This window comes from Protopterus annectens, chromosome 11.part0 (assembly GCF_019279795.1).
Source record: "Protopterus annectens isolate FY-2018-M chromosome 11.part0, PAN1.0, whole genome shotgun sequence".
NCBI lineage: Eukaryota > Metazoa > Chordata > Ceratodontiformes > Protopteridae > Protopterus > Protopterus annectens.
In genome coordinates, this window is record NC_056745.1 from 555,129,369 (window position 1) to 555,150,535 (window position 21,167).

Genomic DNA, 21,167 nt, shown 5'->3' on the forward strand with positions numbered 1-21,167 from the left:
GAGGTAAACTTTCTGTTTCCCATGCACTCGTCAAGCTTTCTTTTGAAGAGTGTTAGCAAGGAGCTCTGCCTAATGTAGATTGGGATCTTGTTCCAAAGCATGGGAAGTCTCTGGGACAGGAATCTATCCCTCCAGCATGTCCTATTTATTGTTGTGGTGAGGTTTAGATCCCTAGAGCGTGTAGCTCGAGGAGATAAGGTTTTCTTTAGGTGGAACATGTCCATCAATTCTGGGTTGGACAAGGCCTTGCATGTCAGGCAGAGATCACCTCTGAGTAGGCGATATGCAACCGATTACAACTGGAGTTTCTTCAGTCGAGCTGCATAGGGCATCTGTTTGAGGCCAGTGATCCTCTTGGCGAGGTACTTCTGTGGACTTTCCAGCTGTTGCAGGTGTCTTGTAAGGTACATCCCAAATGGGGCGTTGTACTCTATGATGGGTCTGATGAGTGATGAGTAGAGGGGCACAATGACCTCTTTTGATCTGGATGTGAACTTTTTTGTGATTAGGTGGGCCACTTAGAAGGATTTTCTAACCACTTTGGCAATGTGATTATCAAAGGTGAGATTACTATCTACTTGGGTCCCCAGATCCCTTATTACGTCTTCCATATTTAGGGGACTACCACCTATGTGGTAGTTTGTGGGTACTTTGTTTTTTCCAAAGGGGATGACTATGCACTTTTTGGAATTTAGCTTGAGGCCATGATTTTGACACCAGGTATCCATCTCAGTGAGACCCTTTTTGAGGATGTCTGTGTCAGCTGGAGAGTCAATTATAGCCCCTAGTTTGCAGTTGTCTGCAAACTTGGTCAGCCATAGACCTCCTGTGCTTGTCTGTACCTCTGAGAAGTATATGCTGAACAGGAGGGGTCCTAGGACTGAGCCCTGGGGAATGCCACTTGTAACCGGTTTAGAATCAGACCTAGCTACCGCAACTCTCACCATGTGGGTTCTGTCCATGAGCCAGTTGGCAACCCATCCAGTGACACAGGGGTTTATGTTCAGGCTGGTGAGCTTGTCTATAATACCAAAATGGGGAATGGTGTTGAAGGCCTTAGCAAGGTCTAGGTAGGCTTTGTGTACCACCTTTCCCCCATCTATAGCCTTGGTAACTGTCTCAAAGAAGTCCACCAGGTTTAGGAGGCATGATCTGCCCTTAAAACCAAACTGGGTAGGGTCCAGTGTTTGGAGGTTACCAATGTCTCTGTTAATGAGTTCCATGATGATGCGCTCCATAGCCTTGCAGACCAATCTAGTCAGGCTTATAGGGCAATAGTTCCCTGGGTCTGTTGTGGCTCCACCTTTGTGGAGCAGAATAACCATTGCTGTGCATCACTGTATGGGTATGTAGCGTGTGAAGAGGTTGAGTTTGAACAGTGTGTTTAGGTGAGGTGTTAGTTCGTCTTTGAGCTTGTGTAGGACGCAGCCTGGGACACCATCCGGTCCCATTGATGCTGTGTTTTTGGCTTTGGAGAGGGCTGTTTTAACCTGAGTGTCTGTGATTTCAGGGACTCTACATTCATCTGGTATGGTTATGGGCCCTTTTGGGGGTGAGATAGGGGTGAAGTTTGCGCTGAACCTGTCTGCTAGGATGTTGGCGATATCGGTTGGTTCAGTGTATTTTGTGCCATTCTGCACTAATTCCAAGCAGATCTGAGCATTGCCACTTAAGATTCTTGACATAGCTAAAGAATGCCTTGTGGCTATCTTTGGAGTCCTTGGCAATTGTTCTTTCAAAGCTCGCCGTGGATAATTTTATGAGGGATAGTAGTTTCTTGCTGATACTGATCAGGGATGTCTTCCCTTCTTGGGATTTTACTCTTTTCTGTACTAGTTTCCTCCTTCTGTTGTATAGCTTATTTATTGCAGGAGTCCACCAGACTGGTTTCCTTTTCTTGGAGGAGTGAGTCTTGGTTTTGCTTGGGATGGCACGATCCATGTATTCTTGTAACTGCCGGTAGAATGCATTAGTAAAGGATTTTGCAGCTTGGACAGTGTTATTCTTCAGCATGGGGGCTTTGAAACTTTCCACCTCTGACTTAAGTAATGTGAAGTTTGCTTTTGAAAAGTTTTTCACAGTGGTTTTCTTGTCCTGGGGTGGGGGCAGAATATGGATATCCAAAGTGATTTGTTTATGGTCAGATCTAACCATCAAGGGGTTGACCTCTGGTGTGGAACACCGGTCGCCCATGTTGGTGAAGACCAGGTCCAATATGTTGTCACCTCTGGTGAGAGTGTTGACCAGTTGAACCAGGGCATTTGAGTTTATAAATTCTAGGAAAAGTTGGGCAAGGGAGTTAGTACTTAAGTAGTTCTCCCAGTTAATGTTTGGTTAATTGAAATCACCCAATATTAGGGTGTTTGGTAGGACCTTTATGTTTCCCAGTGTTTCCAGAAATGCGGAATGGGAGTCCTGGGACATGGTGGGTGATCTGTAGCAAGCGACAATTTGAATTGCAGTTTTGCCCATTGTTAGTTGCACATGGATGATCTCTGAAGCATCATGCTATGCCATTAACCTGGAGGTGTGAGTATCCTTGATGAATATGGATATGCCCTCACCTTTTGCATTTCAGTTTGGGTTCTGTGGCCAAAATGTATGGTATGAGTTGTAGCCTGGTGGTGCTGGGGTGCTCTCTGGAGCCTTAAACCAGGTTTCTGTTACTGCACATATATCAATTTTCTCCATACTGAGGAGTGCCTCGAGTGCATGCATTTTGAGGTTTAGACTTCTGGCATTGAGTAGCATTACCCTCAGTTTTTTGTTACTTGTGCTATTTACGGTGGTGGATTTGTCTTTTGAGCCTTGCCTAAAAAAGGCACTATGGGGCTGGCAAGAGCCTTGGCCAGTATTTGAAAGCCTAAGGGTGACAGGTACAAGCCATCTCTAGCGAAGCAGCGTGGCTTGTCGAGCATGTCATCCCAGGCGGACAGACACTGGATCCCCTTTGAATGACACCAGAAACCTAGCCAATTGTTGAAATCGAGAATGTTTTCTTTATATTGTGGTATTGTTCTTTGTGAGGGCAGGATACTACTCAGGGTCAGGGTCATACCAGCCTGTGCTATGTGATCAGAGAGCTCTTCCATGTCTCTTTTCATGTAGTCCAGGGAATACAGCTCAGGTCATTCACACCAACATGGACAATGACAGAGTCATATTTGTACTTGTTCTGGACTGACCTGAGTGCTTGTGTTATGTGGCGGATCCTAGCACCCGACAGGCAGCTAACAGTAACCTTCTCCTTGCTCAGCCTAGTGAGTGGGATATCAGTGTGCCTGACTATAGAGTCACCTATTACTAGTATGTTGGGTATGTTATTTTGCCTTAAGGGCTGTGATTGCGTGCACACTGATTTTGTGAAGTATGTGTTTCATGGTTTGTGTTGGGGGTGGCGGTTGCTTGGATGTTTGCTTTGGAGGTCTCTGTTAGTTTTGCAGATTAGTATGTTTTCATGTATTTATGTGTGTTTTGCCAGTGCTGGTTTAATGGGTCTATGTAAGACTGATGGTGTGATGCAAGTATTTCCCTTCTCCTCTTGACTGTCTGATCCAGTCTTGGGTTGAGAGAGCTTAGCCTCTAGTTTGGCTGTATAACTGCATCTCTTGCATGTATTAGTGTTTGGTGGTAGGAGGAGGGGGTTGTCTGTGTACATGAAACAGTTGTAACATTGCCTCAAAATGCCCAGATTCATCAGTTGGACTGGAGAGTACACCTGAAACTGCCCTTTGGACATGCTTGGATAGGTAAAGTGAACTGTTTTACTGGATGGCTGGTAAGGTCGAATAGAGAGACTTGTCCTTCTGTACAGTACAGGAAGGTCTTAGTGCTAGGGGTTATAAGTGCTTGCTATAAGTTTTGAGCAAGTGCCGGGCTGTGAAATGAATGGCTTGAGTGCTTAAGTTGAAACTTTGTCTAGTTCCAAGGGAAAAATTGAAGAGGAGACTTTGTGGAGCCGGGAATACTTTTACCCTAGCTAACTGGCGCGGGCAAATATGGTATTTATAGCAGGGAAATAAAAGAGATAGAAATTAGCCCAAAATGGCCAATAAACTACTAATTTCTGGGCTGAAATTACTCTTCCACGGACAGATAGGCTGCTCAAAGCTCCCCTCTCTCACAGGTGAACAGAGAAACTTCCTTCTATCCAAGTAAGGTATGGGCAAACACAGAGATTTGTAACACAGCCCTGAATTCAGCACTAACCTGAAAACTGGACTATACTAGCTTAGAAAGGTGGGAAACAAGTATTTATATATATATATATATATATATATATATATATATATATATATATATATATATATATTTTTTTTTTTCCAGAAAATAAAGCAGATATACTCAAAAAAAATAGTTTAAAAGCACAGAAAAGGATACTTATTGTTATATATTGCAGATCAGAGTTGTAGTCAATGCCCCCAGTAATAAAGTAGGAAGAAACACAAATACAGTAAAGGCAGATGAATAAAGTGTACATTTTATATATATATATATATATGTGTACATATATATATATATATATATATATATAGATATAGATATATATATATATATATATATATATATATATATATATATATATATAGATAGATAGATATAAAGAACAATAGAATACGAACAAACTGACTTTAACAAGTTACCCAATTAACCAGAAAAAAGCTCAAAACTGTGCAGTTATTACCTTATTACCTATTATCACCCATAATAATTTGCTATGAGAACTGACTTCAGTGGTTGTATTATCAAGACTTTAAATTTTGTTTTATAATAAGAGAAGGATTTGGGGAAAAAAAACTAGTAGTTTGGTCTTTTTTGGGTTGAGCAGGAGTTGTGCGTTACGAAGATATATTTCAGTGGCTGTTAAAGCTTCCTGAGTAACTTTTTGAAGGTGTACCATGTTATCAGATGTGCAAATGAGAGTGGAATCATCTGTGTATTGTATTAGGGTGGCCTGTTGCATGGATATATAGAGGGTGTTGGTGAAAATATTAAAGAGGAGGGGACCAAGGATAGAGTCTTGTGCTACACTGGTGATGACTGAGAGGTAAGGAGAGAGCATGAAGTGTCATTTTACTGACTGCTACCTATTCGACAGGATGTGTCGAAGAAGGCAGGAGTGTGACATTGAATCGAAAGAGATGGCAACTGTTAACATGACACCCTGACCCCATATAGAAAAAATGAGAAAAAGGGGGCTGATGATGAAGATGATGACCTATTGGACATATTGCTTTTGATCCACAGAAGGGTGGCCTGAGAGAGACCTAGCGAGGATATCTGAAGTAGAAGTTTGCTATGACAAACTGTGTCGAAGGCCTTTCACAAGTCTAAAAATAAGGAAGGGACTAGTTTGGTGTTATCACTAGCTTTTTTGCAGTATCTGTATAAGTTAGAAGGGAAGTGCTAGTACTATGGGAAGGACAGAAGCCATTTTGTGTAGGGGATAGGAGTTCTTCCTGTAGGAGATTGTCTAAGCAATTGTTTTATGAATACATTTCTTTCAAATATTTTAGCAAGGGGGGTAAAATTGCTCTAGATTTAAAGTTATTAATCTCTGCTGAATTTCCTCCTTTGTGAAGAGGAATAATATGTGACTTTTTCCAGACAGGGGGAATGTTCTGATCACATTTCTGTTATTACAGTTAAAATGCTTAAGTGTGGTGATGTAAAATATTCCTCCAATTGGTAAGTAACACTCAAATAATTATTTTTGCTAGCTTTTCTTACGACAGGTTAAATGACATAATGTTTGCCAAAAACGTGAACCACTGTGGTTTATCAAGGTTCATTTTAAGTTAAACTCCTTGCTGTATGAAAGTTTATAAACATGATATTTAACTTGATTGGTGAAACCTGGTTTACAGACTATTAATTTCACTTTAAAAGGTCTTTGTTTTGCTCTGATCTCATTGTCTGCTGGTTCCTTATTTGGAACCCTATGTTTTTGTTTGTTTTCTGTCTATAACAGCTACTTTTTTGTTTTGCTTGAGCAACAATAAACAATAAATCAAAACTACTTTCTATTTTAAAAATATTTACTATATTCTTTTATATATTTTATTCTTTCTGCATTTAGTTGTAAGATTCAAACTGATACAGATTATAGCATGCTAATTAGTGCAGAGGATTAAGGTTACAAGCTGTCAACAAGCTGCTTCCTGTAGTCCAGGGTTTGATTCCCTTAGCCTCTATTTCCTACTGTATCAGTTAGTTAATTAATGAGATTGTACTCCCAGGTTACTGTTGAAAATGGATACTTGTATCCAGTGAGCTTACCTTGTTAGTAAACAGATAATGTTAAGTGAAATAATGTTGTCAGCAAATTACATGTCATTGCTGTACAATTCTCAAAAATGATTCCAAATGTTAAAGGAAATTATTTTCAACAAGTCTTCCTGCCTTACAATATTTATAAAACTGGATTGCTTATGAGTTATGTCTTGGTTTGTAATATAATGTAAATGCTGATTAAGCTTTTTAGTCAAATAAATGTTATTCTTTTTGACAGCTCCAGGACCACCACTGAACATAGCTGGAGATAAAGTTGGATCGACTGGGCTTCTATTGTCTTGGACTCCACCCATTAATACCAATGGAAGAATTTTGTCTTATGTAATTAAATACAGAGAGATTTGTCCATGGCCTCAACCTAGTTATTCTCAAGTTTCAACAGATTCAGATAGTGCAGACTTTCTTCTCAACGCTTTAAATCCTGGAACAAGCTATGAGATTCTTGTAAGTCCATTTATGTCCTTACCAAATATTCAGAGCTTATGTTCTAAAAATATATGCACTTTTGTTTTATAAAATGTCTTTGATTGATATTTGTATGGATATTATTCTATCAGGCTTCTAAACCCCATGCAGAAACTCTTCCACTATATTTTTCTTCAGCAGTTTCCTCCATTCCTCCCTTGAACCAGATGATGTTGCTGGTGCCTTTTTCCTGATCTGCAGTTGCCTTAGTATTTATCTGTATTCACTTCATTTGGTTTGTCTGTTAATCCTTCAAAATATTTTGTTTATCCTACTACTACTTATACCAAGCCAGTGCAGGTTCCTCACAGCTGTTCCACAACCTCACTGCTGGAATTTGTGGGGTCCCTCATGCCTCCAACTTGATCTCATTCTGTAAATGTTATTGTTGACCAGTGTTTCAGCTGCCCATATCCATAACAGCCAACTATATGTAGGTTGCTTTACAATATTTTTCTTGATATGGACCCCTTGTAGCTGTTTAATGACTGGCCTGGTGCTTTTGGAGACTTTCTCTTTTACCGGGAAAGCCAAAAGTTACGACAAATAAATTAGTATTTTTCTTCACAATTCAGAGGTTGGATAAATCATCATACCTAAAGGCTAGCAAGAAACTGTGATGCCCCTATCAGGCTTTTTATCAGCAACTTTGGATTATACAAGACGGTTTCCTAAAAATGCCTTTACATTTGCATGTTAGTTACTGAATTCAGCAGAATAGCTGAACATTTTATTACCTTTAAGGTTCCTATCTTTGTTTTGTCCTCCATTTTCAAAATTTCACTATTTGACACATTTCATATTGTTATATATGGACTGGCTGTCAGCTCATAAGTAAAAGTTATGTTCTTTACATAATGATAGATTTGTGTTATCCTGTTTTCATCTGGTTAAACGTTTGGATTGTCATATCTGACTGGATCCGACTTCAATGCCTTATTCCTCCTAGTTGATTTACCTCACATCAAGTTTGCTGGCTATTTCCATAATGTCCCTAATAATTACAAAAAGGAATAAAGAGGGAGTCCACAACATTGCTTACTGTGGAATGAGATGTGGAGCAGGAAACAGACAGGGTTCTGTCAAGGTCTGATCGAGCTCCAGAAGATGTAAAATGGCAGCTTGGAAGATGGAAGGAGAGAAAGATGTTGAATTGGACAAAAATAGGACAAAAAGTGAATCCATCATTATGGTAAGTGCATAACTTTTGTATCCGATGTTATCTATTTTCATCCAATTCAGCATTTGGGACAGATTCTCAAGCTACCTAAAAAGGACCTGGGTGGACTCAAAGAAGGACATTCCTGTGAAAGGAAGAGCCAAAGGAAGTGCGAGCTTCGGATTATACATCCCATTCGTAATGGGATACAAAAGTGTGAGCTGTTGACCAAGCTGCTGCACAGATTCTGCTAATAGGAGCTCTTTTCAAATGCTGTCGAAGTGGCCATTGCTTTGGTAGAGTGAGCCTTAGGATTTAAATGTAAAGACAACCCACTTGTCTTATAAACAAAGGAAATGTGATCTGCTAGACAGCTAGCAAGTGTGACATTTGATAGTAGTTGTCCTAGTTTTGTCTTGGAAAAGAAGACAAAGAGTTGGTCTGATTTTCTAAAATTTTTTTATATGATGTAAATAAAATCTGAGTTGTCTATGGACATCTAAGGTATGGAGGGTGTGTCCGCCCTTGCTAGCAAAATTTGGAAAGAATATAGGCAAATCAGCGTGTTAAATTAAGTTTGTTTCTGATTTGTGCTCAGTGAAACTTTATCCTTGTGGAAAATAAGAAAGGGTGGCTTGCATTTCTGAAAATCATATTGCTGAAGTGATGGCAATCAGAAAAACAGTCTTCAAGAAAAAAAATTTAAACCTTCTTAATGCTGCAGGTTCAAAAGAGTTTTTAGTTAATGATTTGAGCAAGACTGTGACATCTCACAGTGAGACTATATCACAAACAGGGGGTCTCAATAAGAGCACTCCCTTAAGGAAAGCTTTGGTTACTCTAACTGATGCAACATATAAATCATTATGTCCTGTATGAAAATATGAGATGGCAGCCATCTAGACTTTTATAGTAGAGTAATTGGAACCTTTCAAACAAAAGTTTAGAAAAAAAAAATCCAGTATCACTAGAACAGAAGGCGAGAAAAGGATCTAAACCTTTCAAAGACACCCAAATAAAAAAATATTTTCCATTTGCTCTTGTAAGTCTTTTTGATTGCTCTTTTCCGAGAAGAAGAAATGATGTGGACTACTGAGGATGAAGCCTGGCATCTCTAGCTATTGTTAAAATTGGATAAACCATGCAGTTAGTTTCAGGGACTGAAGATCTGATAAAGGCATTCCTGATGGTTGACTGAGAGTAGATCCGGATTGAGATCCAGAACCCACGATAGGTGCAGTAGGTGAGGAAGAGGAACCAGACCCGCTGAGGCCAAAATGGGCAAGGAGGGCTTCCCTGGTCATGCATCTTATGGCTTTCTGAATGAATTTTATGAGAAAGGGAATTAATGGGAAGGTGTAAAAGAGACCTGGGGGCCAAAAGTGGGCTACAGCATCTCTTTGTGACTGTTCCTGTGGAGGGATGAAGGGAAAGTAACTGCTACATTTGTTGTTGAGGTAGGAAGCAAAGAGGTTGCAGCAAGTTTGGCCCCAGTAGTTGAATCTCTGTTGCCACTATCTGTTTGACAGACCACTCATGAGGTAATAAGATACTCCTGTTTAACTGTCTGCTAGTGTATTTGATGTCCCAGAAATGTGCGTTGCCACTAGAAAGCTGTGTGAAAATATAGCCCGTTGCCAGACTCATATGGCCTCCTGGCAAAGAGGGTATGAACGTGTTCCACTTTGTTTTTTGATGTACCAGACCACTTACATATTGTCTTTGTGAAAGGAAATCACATCTTTGGTAGGAAGTCTTGAAAAGCCTGCAATGCTAGGAAAACTGCTCTCATCTCCAAGACATTGATGTGGAGTTTGGACTGCTGACCATATCCATTGAGCTGTCTTCCCTTTGAAATGCCCCCCCCCCCCCCCCCCAGGAGGAATATGCCTGTGGCACTGGTAACAGGTGGCTAAAAGGGTCTGCTCTGTACTACTAACAGAGAGTTAATCCATCAACGTATGTGATTCCTGCATGCTTGATGAAGTCAGATTCTGGTGTGAAGAGAGTGACATTTCTGTGACCATTGTACTGCCAGTGTCCACTGTAGGACTCTCATGTGGTATCTTGCTAATGGGACTAGTGTAATAATGGAGGCCATCAGCCCTAAAAGACAGAGAATGACTCTTAACTGTGGGCATGGATATTGCATCACTTGAGAAGCTATGAGTGTTAAGGACTGGACTCTTGCAACAGGCAATTTTGCAATTTATTGGGCTGTGTCTGTCTAGCATCCTATAAATTCTGTGTTCTGCATCGGAGGCAGTTTGATCTTCTTGTGGCTGACTGATATTCCCAACTGGTTTGCAGGAGTGAGAAGACATGCGTGGTGTTGCAATAGTAGATCATTGGAGGTAGTTGTTAACAGACAGTCATCTAAATATGAGAAAAATGAGCTGCTACCACTGCCATAAAACTGATGAACACCCAGGGCACTGTGATGAGACCAAATGGCAGTGCTCTGAATTGGTGGTGACTGGCTTAACGCCGGAAATGCAGAAACCTCTTGGAGTCCCTCAGGATCTTGATGTGATAGATGTGCTCTGTTGATCTCCAGGATGTGTACTAATTGTTCTTCTTCAACAGAAGTAGCATGGAATGTACAATGACCATCCAGAAATTTGTTTGACATTGATTTAGGTTGCTAAGACCCATTATTGGTCTGAGGTCACCTGCCATTTTTGAAACTAAAAAAAATCTAGAATAGATTCTGGATCCTAACTGGTCTGGGGGGACCGAATGGATGACTCTTTTGGTGAGCAACTTTAACACGTCTGTTGCTGTAGATTCCAACTGATCACGCAGTATACTGGGAATCTTCAGTCTTTTCTTTGGAATGGAAAAAAGGATACTGTGTAGCATGTGGTGGTTATGCTTAGTGCCTATGCATCATATGATATGGTCTGCCAGGCTAAAGGGTATAAAGTTACTTGTCCTCCAACTGCCTTCAGAGTGCATCAGTCAGGCCACCATTCAGGGATGTGCTAAGGTTTCTCATTGAAGGGGTCATGGAAATCTTGTTTCTATGGTCTGTGTCTCCCTTACAGCCAATGTCCACTTGAATTCCCTCTGCCTCTGCTTCAGGGAGTTCAATATCCTGGAGTATCTTGCTGAAATCCCTGGAATGTTTTGAACCATATTTTTTATGTCCTCTTTGATTTCTTGAAAAGGATCTTGTGAAGTAGAAAAACAGATTCTCATGGCCTTACTCTCCTGTTCACTCCTAGTAAGTATCTTCTTAACTCTAGGTCCAAACAGGGTGGAATTGTCATACGGTACATTGATAAAGGATGCCTTGAAGCTTTCCATGAAATTGCATAGCCACATCCAAGCATGATGATGCATGGCAATACCTGTACTGCCTGCCTTTAGTGTACCATCAGCTGCATTTGATAACAGCTGCATGACAACATTAGAGGTAGACTGCAGGTAGACGTTTGGGCCTCCGCTGTTTTTTTCATGCCTGAAGGTAAGCTACTCAAAAGATACTTGGTGAGCTCCTTGATCAAGTCTCTTTGGAAATGTGTCAAGTGAGCTAGGCAATTCAGCACTCAAAGTGCTAAGGTCAGTGATACATAGGTCCATTTCCCTAGTTTGTCCTTCACTCCCTGTTAGGGGGATAGACAGAAGATCTTTCCTCAGACAGTTACTTCTTTGTGGCTGATGCTACCAGCATAACATCTACAGGGTGACCTTTATACCAATGTTTCCTGTCTTTTGAGGCAACCGAGATTTTGTCCTTTTTTAGGTATGTAGCTCTTCCAAGTCAGGTTCGTTCCAAACCTTCTGAGTAACAAGATCAATTAAAGCATTAAGAGGTGGGACCACCCAGGATGTTGATGGGCCAGGCCCAAAAGCTTCAAGGAACACAGACTCATCAGAAGAAGAAGCTTTCATGAACCATTCTCCCCTTTGCTTCATCAATTCTAGAATATCTCCAAAGGTGAAATCCTTGACAGACTCAGGAGAGGAGCCTATGTGCTTCTGTTTACACATCCTCTTTCATGGGATGTGTCTCAGGGACTCTGATGGAGATGCGTTGGAACTTGACGGGGAGCTCAAATATTGAGCTGCCTTGAAGCTAACTGGGCTTGTTTGTTCCTCTTGACTCAAATGAGTGGAAAGATGCACAGGATCCACTGGGAGTTGAGATGAATCCAAACCTGTTGCATGCAGCTGTCTCCTTTGCCTGGCCAAGGCCCTTTCCACAGCCCCAAAAACTGACTCAGTAGGTTTCTTGACTCCAAAAGAGGTTAGTCCTGAGGAGGACTTCTGAGCATAGCTGTATAGAGCCGAAACACCGAAGGGGAGAAATGGCTATGAAAACTCAGGAGTTGTTTCTACTATTGGAAATCCAATCCCAGTGCTTTGACTCTGAGACTCTTCTCATCCTGAAAACATTGGTGTTGAAAGAGTAAGGGAAAATCTCATAGCTGACGTCTCCAGGCCTATTGGATCTTACAACCATATGGTGGCAGGATTAGAAAAGGGTAAGTGTTGGAACTAGATGGGAAGGGGTTGAAGGGCCACTTCCCAGCCCTCATCTAGATGATGGCACTGGGAGGACCTCCATCTGAATCTGTGTTCTCAGGAATTTTCATAATCATGCAGTCAATATCCATCTTGGTAAGGCTTGTGGTAGATCCCGAGACCTCAATGAAGAAGCTACAGACTTATGGGCAAATGCAAACTGGGGCTAACTGGTCCTGGAGAAAAAATAAGTTTCAGAGAGGGAGTTTGTATCTGAGTTGCAGATGGATCTGACTGCCTTGATGACTGAAGTGCCAGACCTGGGACAGCAGTGGGATCCAGGGACCTTTTCCTTTACATTTCTGCCTTCCTGTCTTCTTGTCTCTCCTCATTTTGTTTATTCTTGTTTCTTTTTGGATCTTTCACTCTTTTTCTCCATCCTCTTATCAGTACATGGAGAAGTGGATGGTTGTTTGGATTCAGAGGACATGGTAGACCCTATCTGAGGGGAAGTAAACCTTTGATGATGAGCTTTTCCTTTCTGCCTTGTAATACTCTGGTTTTAAAGGCAGCAAAGATACTGCAGCTGTCCTGAAGATGAGAGGGACCTAGATAGTAAACACAAAGGGAATGGGGATCTTATGGGGGGAATCTTGTGTCAACAAGCTGAACTCTTCTTGAATCCAATAGGCTTGTTAGACATCAGAACAACACTCTACAAGATTTAGCAAAGTAATATGAATCAGACTGAAAACTATACACAATATTAAAGAATTTTTGAAAGACGTTATACTAGTGAAAATAGTACTTGCACTTAGGGAAAAATATACTTCCAAACCACACTCTGGCATAGGAATATAGAAACTAGGAATATATATGTGTATTTCTATTAAAAGCTATTAGAAAATTCTATTACACCACACTATATAAACTAAAAAATGGTTATCGATCATAAAAAAAATCTACCTAAACTAACCCTAAAACTATTCTTGACCTAACACTAGCTAACAATTCTACAGCAATAGGGAGAAGTAGAAGATTTTAGACAAAAAAATGATTTCACTTATTGTGAATGCTTGGAACTCACGGAGGACATATCTGGTCAAACAGCTGACAGACGAGATTGGAGGTAAATCAGCTAGGAGGAGGGAATTGTGAGTAGGGGAGGAGTCAGAGCTCTCAGATCCAATAAAGCAGCAAGGCTGGATCCAGCGGGATCCACAACTCAAATGTTGAACTATACACAAATAGACAACATCAGATCATCCTTTCTTGTTGGTTCTAACAGTCAGTTTATCTTTGCTGACACAAGCTGTCCACTCATAGTTCCAGCTGCAGTACAGAATAATCTGCCCTACAGTCTGACTTGGAAAAAGGCAACATAAATCTGGAACATCCTCAGCCTGCTGCAATACTGACACAAACATACTGAAGGAGTGAATTAGATGGTTATCAGTAACATTGGGGTCTTCAATCTACTTGGCCATTCAGACTTTCATTTACTCTGTTGTTTTATTATGTATGGGTTCATCTGCTTTTATATAAAGTTCCCAAACTGTGTGTACCCTCTTTGTCCTCTCTACCAAGTTGGATGTATTTCCCTTGTTGTTTAATTAACTTAGGACTTTGCTGGACTATCAAGGAGCTTGATATCCAATATCCATAAACTAAATGTTTTATGTAATGTAGGCCCACTCCTTACAATATTAGATCCAATCCTGCTACCTAACCTACAAACACTATATAATAAGTTCTATTCCACTGGTCATGCTTTCTCCATTTCATCTCCCAGTATCTGGGAACTGCAGCCCTCCCATATTTGGGCCACTTTCCAAATGTTTTCAATGAGAATTTTGTCTTCGTATAATAGCCTGTGGTTGCTACATCCAACCCTGATACTGCAGGAGCTCTGCCAGAAGGGCCAACTACCAAATGTTTTCCTTGAGAATTTTATCTTTGTATAATGTAGCAAATTTAACTTGACGAACCTTGCTGTGTATTAACTTTAACTAGTTAAATAACTATCTGTGCTGGAAATTGACTTTAACATCCCCCCAGAAGAGCAGTCCCTGCACTCTAAAGGACCACTTGCTAAGTTGGCCACTGTCCATTCTCTTGGCCAATAGCTTACACTGCATATGCCAATTACTAAGTCGGCCTGGCTGACAAGTTTCTGCAATCAGGAAATGTAAGAAAACCTGTTCTGTTTTATAACTGTCTGCTAATCATTTTGTATCGGGTATAAAGTAATTAATGTCTGTCGTGATTTAACCTGAGGGCGGAAGCCTGCTATGATCAGCCTCTCTACGTTCGGCTTCACTTTGTTCCCTTACTCTACCTCCAATTCTCACACAGTCCCACTTACTCTGCTATACTTCCTACATACACATTTCACTTGCGAATCCTATTCCCTAACCCTACCAAACAACCTTACTCTGTAACACAAGCATTCCTGATTCTTTTTATCTAATTATCATCTTTCTTTTAATCTTTAGCACCATTCCCGACTACCTTTCTCCGTCCCATACTGCTTTGCATTATATTCATTCAAAGTCACACCCCTGCCCAACAACACCTAGCTATTCTACACTGTAATTTCTACTTTCCCTTAATAAACCCCCACGTCTTCTTGTTTTGACTACATTCTCATTCCCTAACCTTTTAATCCCCTCTACATTCCAGCAACGATGTTAGGACAACATAACTCTTTTCCTTCATAGAAAATACTTCTTACCAACCTACTCTGTTCAAGTTCAGACTCCACAATCACTAAATATCCTTCTACCTTGCAACTTATTTTCCTTCTTGATCTCTACTTCCTCAGTAGCTACCAACTATAATATAAATATACAGATCCCTTTACTTAATCATGCTACTCATCAGATTATCCTCTGTTCTTCTCCTCCTACTGGGCCATCTCTCATCTAACAATGACTCTGTAATAGCTCTCAACATGTCTCCAGCTCTGTCCCAGTCACCTGTTCATACTTCCTCTCTACATTCCTCACACATCGCACCAAACTTATTTAATGATGCCCTCATCCTTACTGCAAATATAGACTGATTAACTCCATTTCATCTCAAACCAAAACAAAATTAAGTAGAAAAATAGTCTCCAAAACAAGTATCAGTAATTCCCCAATATGCTAAAATCCTTCTAGTAGGAGGAGACATTCACATTGCTATCCTGCCACTGGGCCATTTCTCATCCTACCATGACTTTATAATAGGTCTCAGCTCTCAACATATCTTGAATGTATCACAATGAACATCAAGACAAAATGTCTTCCACACACTACGATAACCCTGCAATGATTAACCCCAACCCCAGTAATCTAACTTTTACTGCCATAAATGTTAGAAGGATAAGAAATAAAATTGCTAAACTAAATGCCTGAATTACACAACATAGGCCTGATATTCTCGTTGTAATTGAAACCTGGGTTAAACCCAATATAAACAACTCCCAAATGATACCCCCGGCTATAATATCCATAATGACCACATAAAGAGGAAAGGTGGTGCTATTGCTTTAATATTCCCAATAACTATCACATTTCCCTGTACAACAAATCAATAGCAACATTCAGTTCAGCAGAGCTTCTTTTTACTTTCTTATAATTAAACAATTATAAACAAATATGTATTGCTGTTCTTTACATCCCTCCTGGTGACAATACAGCTATACTGCAAGACATCCTACACTGGATATCCATAACAATTCCACAAGAAATACTACTTCTAGGTGATTTGAATGTCAGTTGGTTGGACATAAACTATAACTCCCCTACAACTATGTGAACTAATTAAGAGCCTCACACATTACCCCAATACATCAAATTCCCTATTAAACTGGATCCTACTATCAGACCTTAACAAATACACCACCACTGGCACAATGTCTGACTGCCTTAGTGATCATCTCCCAATCTACACAACCAGACTTTTCACACATCTTATTAAACAGCATGTTTATAAAACAACACACAACCATTACACATTTAACCCAGAAATGTTAATTATTACCCTGTTATCTATTAACTGGAACGTCCTAAAAATCGTTACCTTAGATGATGCTGTAAAGAAATTCAGTACAACTTTCCTGAATATCCTTAAATGCTTTGCACCTCTTAGAAGGAAGAGACTAAAAATAAATAATTAAATTTGGCTAACCGAAAAGAGTAGAATGCTAATACAGGATAGAAATAAAACATGGAAAGAATGGCAAAATTATAAAACACCATGACATCCTGAAAACTTCAGAATGCTTTGCAATTGTACTAAAAGCAATTAATGAAGACAAAAACTGTACTATAATAACTTTCATAACAATAGAAAACACACCCCTAAAAATTTCTGGACAGTCATTAAAGAAATCTTGCATCCCAGCCATAAATTCAGCCTTAAATCCTCTCCCTGTAATACAGTTCAACTCTTTTCATCGATAGTGTAGCATCTAGAATGAAGGATTTCCCCAGCATCTAATCCCAACCCTGCTCAACAGCCGTGAATCATCACATCCACTTTCACCTTCAAACCTGTGCCCACATCCTACATAAAACTACTCTTAAACTTTAAACCATGCTCTACTTCATCTGTTGTCCTTCCAAGTGAGTACCTTAAAATAGCTGAAAGCATTGCCTACCCTGTCTCAATACCTATAATAGGTCAGTCTACGAATCCCACATTCCCTCTGTCACACATGATCCCTCTGCAAAAAGGAGAAACTTCACACATTACTAAATTTAGACCTATAGCAATATTATCCTCTCACTCCAAAATATTTGAAAAATGTATTCAAAAACAATTACTAAACTATCTCCTGCAGGAAGAACTGCTATCCTCCACAGAACTTGGCTTTCATCCCTCTCATAGTACTAACACTGCACTAATAACCTTTGTACATACTGTAAATAAAGTTAGAAGTAATGACAAATTAGTCTCCTGCATATTTCTAGACTTGTCTAAAGCCTTCAACACAGTTTGTCGCAGCAAACTTCTACTTTAGGTTTCGCTCAGCCTACCATACTATGGTTCAAAAGCTACCTGTCTAAAAGATATCTGTCAATAAAATAGCACTGCATCCTCTCTCCATACCTCCCAGTCACCACCGGTGTACCACAATAACATTCTCACCAACATCCTCCATACATCCGCATAACAGGCCTTCCTAATACAGTACACAGATGACTCCACAGTCATTTGCAAATCAGACGGCATGACACACCTCCAAAAAATTACTCAGGAAGCTTTAACAGCAACTGACACATGGCTTTGTAACTCACATCTTCTGCTCAACCCTAAAAAAATCAAACTATTACTTTTTTCTGCCAACACTCTCTCCTATGAAAAACAAAATTTAAAGCCATCCCTCTTGATAATACAACCATTGAAGTAACATCTCATAGCAAATTATTAGGGATGATAGTGGGTAATAATTTAAATCCGACTTGCATATACAAAATTGAGTAAGAAAAACTCAGCAAAAACTATGGATGCTTTTTAGAGCTAAAAACATTTTCACTGACACAACTAAAGCTATACTTGCTACTAATACTTTCCTCCCCAAACTTCTTTATGGAGCTCCCAACCTTACTAATCTTCAGGCATAACAAAAATCAAAAATTGAACAATTCTATAATAAAGTTGCCAAATTTGTAGCAAATACCTCTTTCAGAATGCACCACTGTATAGCACTAAGAAGTCTAAATTGGTTGAACTAACCCATAAACTAACATATACACAGCTTCTTACCACCTATAAAATTATCGAGAATCCATCCGCTTCTCCAGCACTAAATAACATTCTACACAGCTTTGTTCCAAATTGGTCATTACGATCCAATGATCAAAAACTCTTGCCTGCCCACAAACCTAGCAAATCTGCTGGACATTGTCTGTGCTCATACAATGTTGCTAAGGCCTGGAATTCCTTATCTCTATCCATCAGGTCAGCACCCTCCCTCCCATCCTTCAAAACCACTCTGAAAGTCTTCCTAGCCAATAGCTGACTCTGTTCTTACTCAACACCAGGATAAACTAAATCCCTGAATGTTAACCAATGTGTATTTATACCTTACATCTCCTTACTCTCCCTTCCTCACTCACTTCCTTTCTTGTATCAATTTCTCTCTCCTGGATTTTTCTCTAAATATACCATAAGCCTGCTTTTCTCTCACTTTGTATTACAATCCCTGTTTGTATTATACTAACTTACCTTTAATTTCTCTATAAACTGACTAAAATTTCTCTAACTATTAAATCATTATCATATAACTTGTGTCTATTCTTTACTAATGTTTTCATATTATGTGCAATTTGGTATAATTATTTAAACTGTAGTTTTTTGTAAATTTATTGTTCTTAAAATGTTTTGTAATACTTTGGAGCTGTTCTCCCCAGGCCTCTACTAAAAATGGGCTCCTACTAAGTGAGACTTTCCCAGTAATCAAATGCAATAAATAAATAAATTAAATACTGGGATATTATTGAGGCCCATCAAAGCTGTATTTTTGGCCTTAGACAGCACATCTAAGATATGCTTCCTATTGATAGTTGGAGGGGTTCTGTTAGATGGCATTTCTTGGGAGGTGGCTAGTTGTGAGATGGGGTAAAGTTGGAGCTGAATTTGTCAGCCAGAAGATTTGCTGTATCCCAGTTCCAGGAACATGGCTCCATTTACCAACAGTTCAGCAAACTGTTGTGTGCTGCTTTTGAGGTTTCAGACATAGCTAAAGAAGGCCTTATAATTGTCCTTGGTCTGGCCACCATCTTTAACTCATAATTTGCTTTGCTGTACTTAACTATTCCCCTTAGTTCTCTATTCAGCTTGATGAGAGAATTTTTTTATGAGAAAGTTTTTATTTTTTTGGTGTTATACTTGTAATTTTTAGGGATGACTTTTTTGTTGTACAACCCACTTAATTTTGGAGTCATAAAAATGTATTACATTACCATGGATGTAATGATAATGAATAGTAAATAAATTATGATATTTGCATATATTATAGTAACTGTAATCTTTTTGAAGTAAAATTTACATGGTAAATGTTCTTTGTACTCTCTCAAGATAATTCAACTGACCTGTACTGTACACACAAAAAATGTTATTGTACTCTGAGACTGGCCTAATACATTTTTATATAGTGATGTAAACCACATCTCATTTCTTGTGCTAAATTTTTTAAACATGTATTTCATTTGATACATAGATTTACTAGTTATCAATTAAGCATGTGTGTCAAAGGAGAGATTAGTGTTCATGGTTATTTCCAGGTCTTTATATTGGGTTACCTCCATCAGTGCATGGTCTAGTAGATACACAAGTGAATGAATTTTAGCCTTTTGAAAAAAAAGCATTGTTACATTTGTCATAATTAAAATACATACCTATGTTGTATGTCCAGTCCTGGATCTGGCTCCTATAAGAATTAAAATGTTCAATATCAGATTAATTTTGGTGCAGAGCCCAGTCTTACAGTCATCTGCATCCTTGTTTATCTAACATGCCTTAGATATAGGAATGGAGGCAGAAACGATATTAAATAATGCTGGTCCAAGAACCGAGCCTTGTACAACTCCAAGACTGATAGGAAGAGAGTTGCAAGTGTTTGGTGGGCTGCCTCTGAAACTCTTGTTAGTGCTTTTTCACTAACTGTGTATTGATTACCGTGAGTTTGTGCTTGGTTTGAATTTATCAGTGCCCTGGAATCTTGCCTTGGCCATTTTCTTGAATTTCCTGCACTTTCTGTTTGGTTCCTATTCTTACTCTGTTGAATTTGCACTCTGAGTGGCCCCAGATAATGTTTTTGCATTATGAACTCTTTAATAAGTTCTGCTCCCTAGTGGCAGTAAAGAGGGGCCATGTCACTACTGAACTAGGATACACTTTTTGAAATCTCCATGTGCCTGATTGCTATTGGCTACAGGACAAATTTGTTTGTTTGAGCTTTGCTTCTGCTTACAAAGCCACTGCATTTGCACAAGGCTTTTTACCATCATCTTAGAGCTCCAACTCACTTAACTACACCATTGTTTCCAGAGGATTTTTGGTGCATCCAGATCAATCCACTGATAGATAAGTGCCTGAGAATGCTGTTTTCCCATGTATTTTAATTATTTAAAGTTCTGCTGTTAAATCATGCTGTTACTGGAGAAGATTTTGCACTTTAAATCTGCTTTTTTAGCTTATTTGTTGATATATAAGTGTTTGTTTGGCTGCATTCAGACCCAGCCAGAACTGTAAACTTAGTGTATATTTACAACTGAGCACTGAACTGCACTTTATCTGAAAATGTTTTAGTGCTGTTCCACTAAATGTGTATTACGTACTATGACATTGTTCTTGGTTTGAAATTATCAGTGCTCTGGATTCTTGATATGGCCATTGTCTTTGCTTTCCTACACTTTCTGTTTGGCTTCTAGCCTTAATCTGTTGTTTCTGCACTCTTGGTGGCCCCAGACAATATTTTTGCATTAGAAACTCAAAAGTGACTGATTTGTATTGTATAGAGGGCTAATTTGTTTGAACTTTCTTTCTGCCTATATAAAGTCATTGCCTTTGCATGATAGTACTCATTGCCCAGTGGCAGCTAGCAGTGCACTGTGTAGATGCAGACACCTAGAACTGAAATGTTTTCTATACAAGCACCACTTTAATTTTCTAAATCCCTAGCTATGATCTCAGCAACTAGCTTGTGCACTGAGCTAGTTTGCATGCTGAGAAGCACCCACCTCTTGAGCTTGATCCTAAGCAGTCTTAGGTAGTTGCGTTAGTAATA

The 21,167-nt window shown here is 39.4% G+C and overlaps 1 protein-coding gene across 1 annotated transcript in view; it reads left to right on the forward strand.

The window, feature by feature from the left end:
- Positions 1 to 21,167, forward strand: part of PTPRQ (protein tyrosine phosphatase receptor type Q) — a 4,272,575-nt gene that overhangs the window by 180,672 nt on the left and 4,070,736 nt on the right. Inside the window, exon 3 of the mRNA XM_044087226.1 lies at positions 6,512 to 6,738. Within this exon, the coding sequence (XP_043943161.1) occupies positions 6,512 to 6,738 (227 nt within the window). The remainder of the gene's footprint in view (positions 1 to 6,511; positions 6,739 to 21,167) is intronic.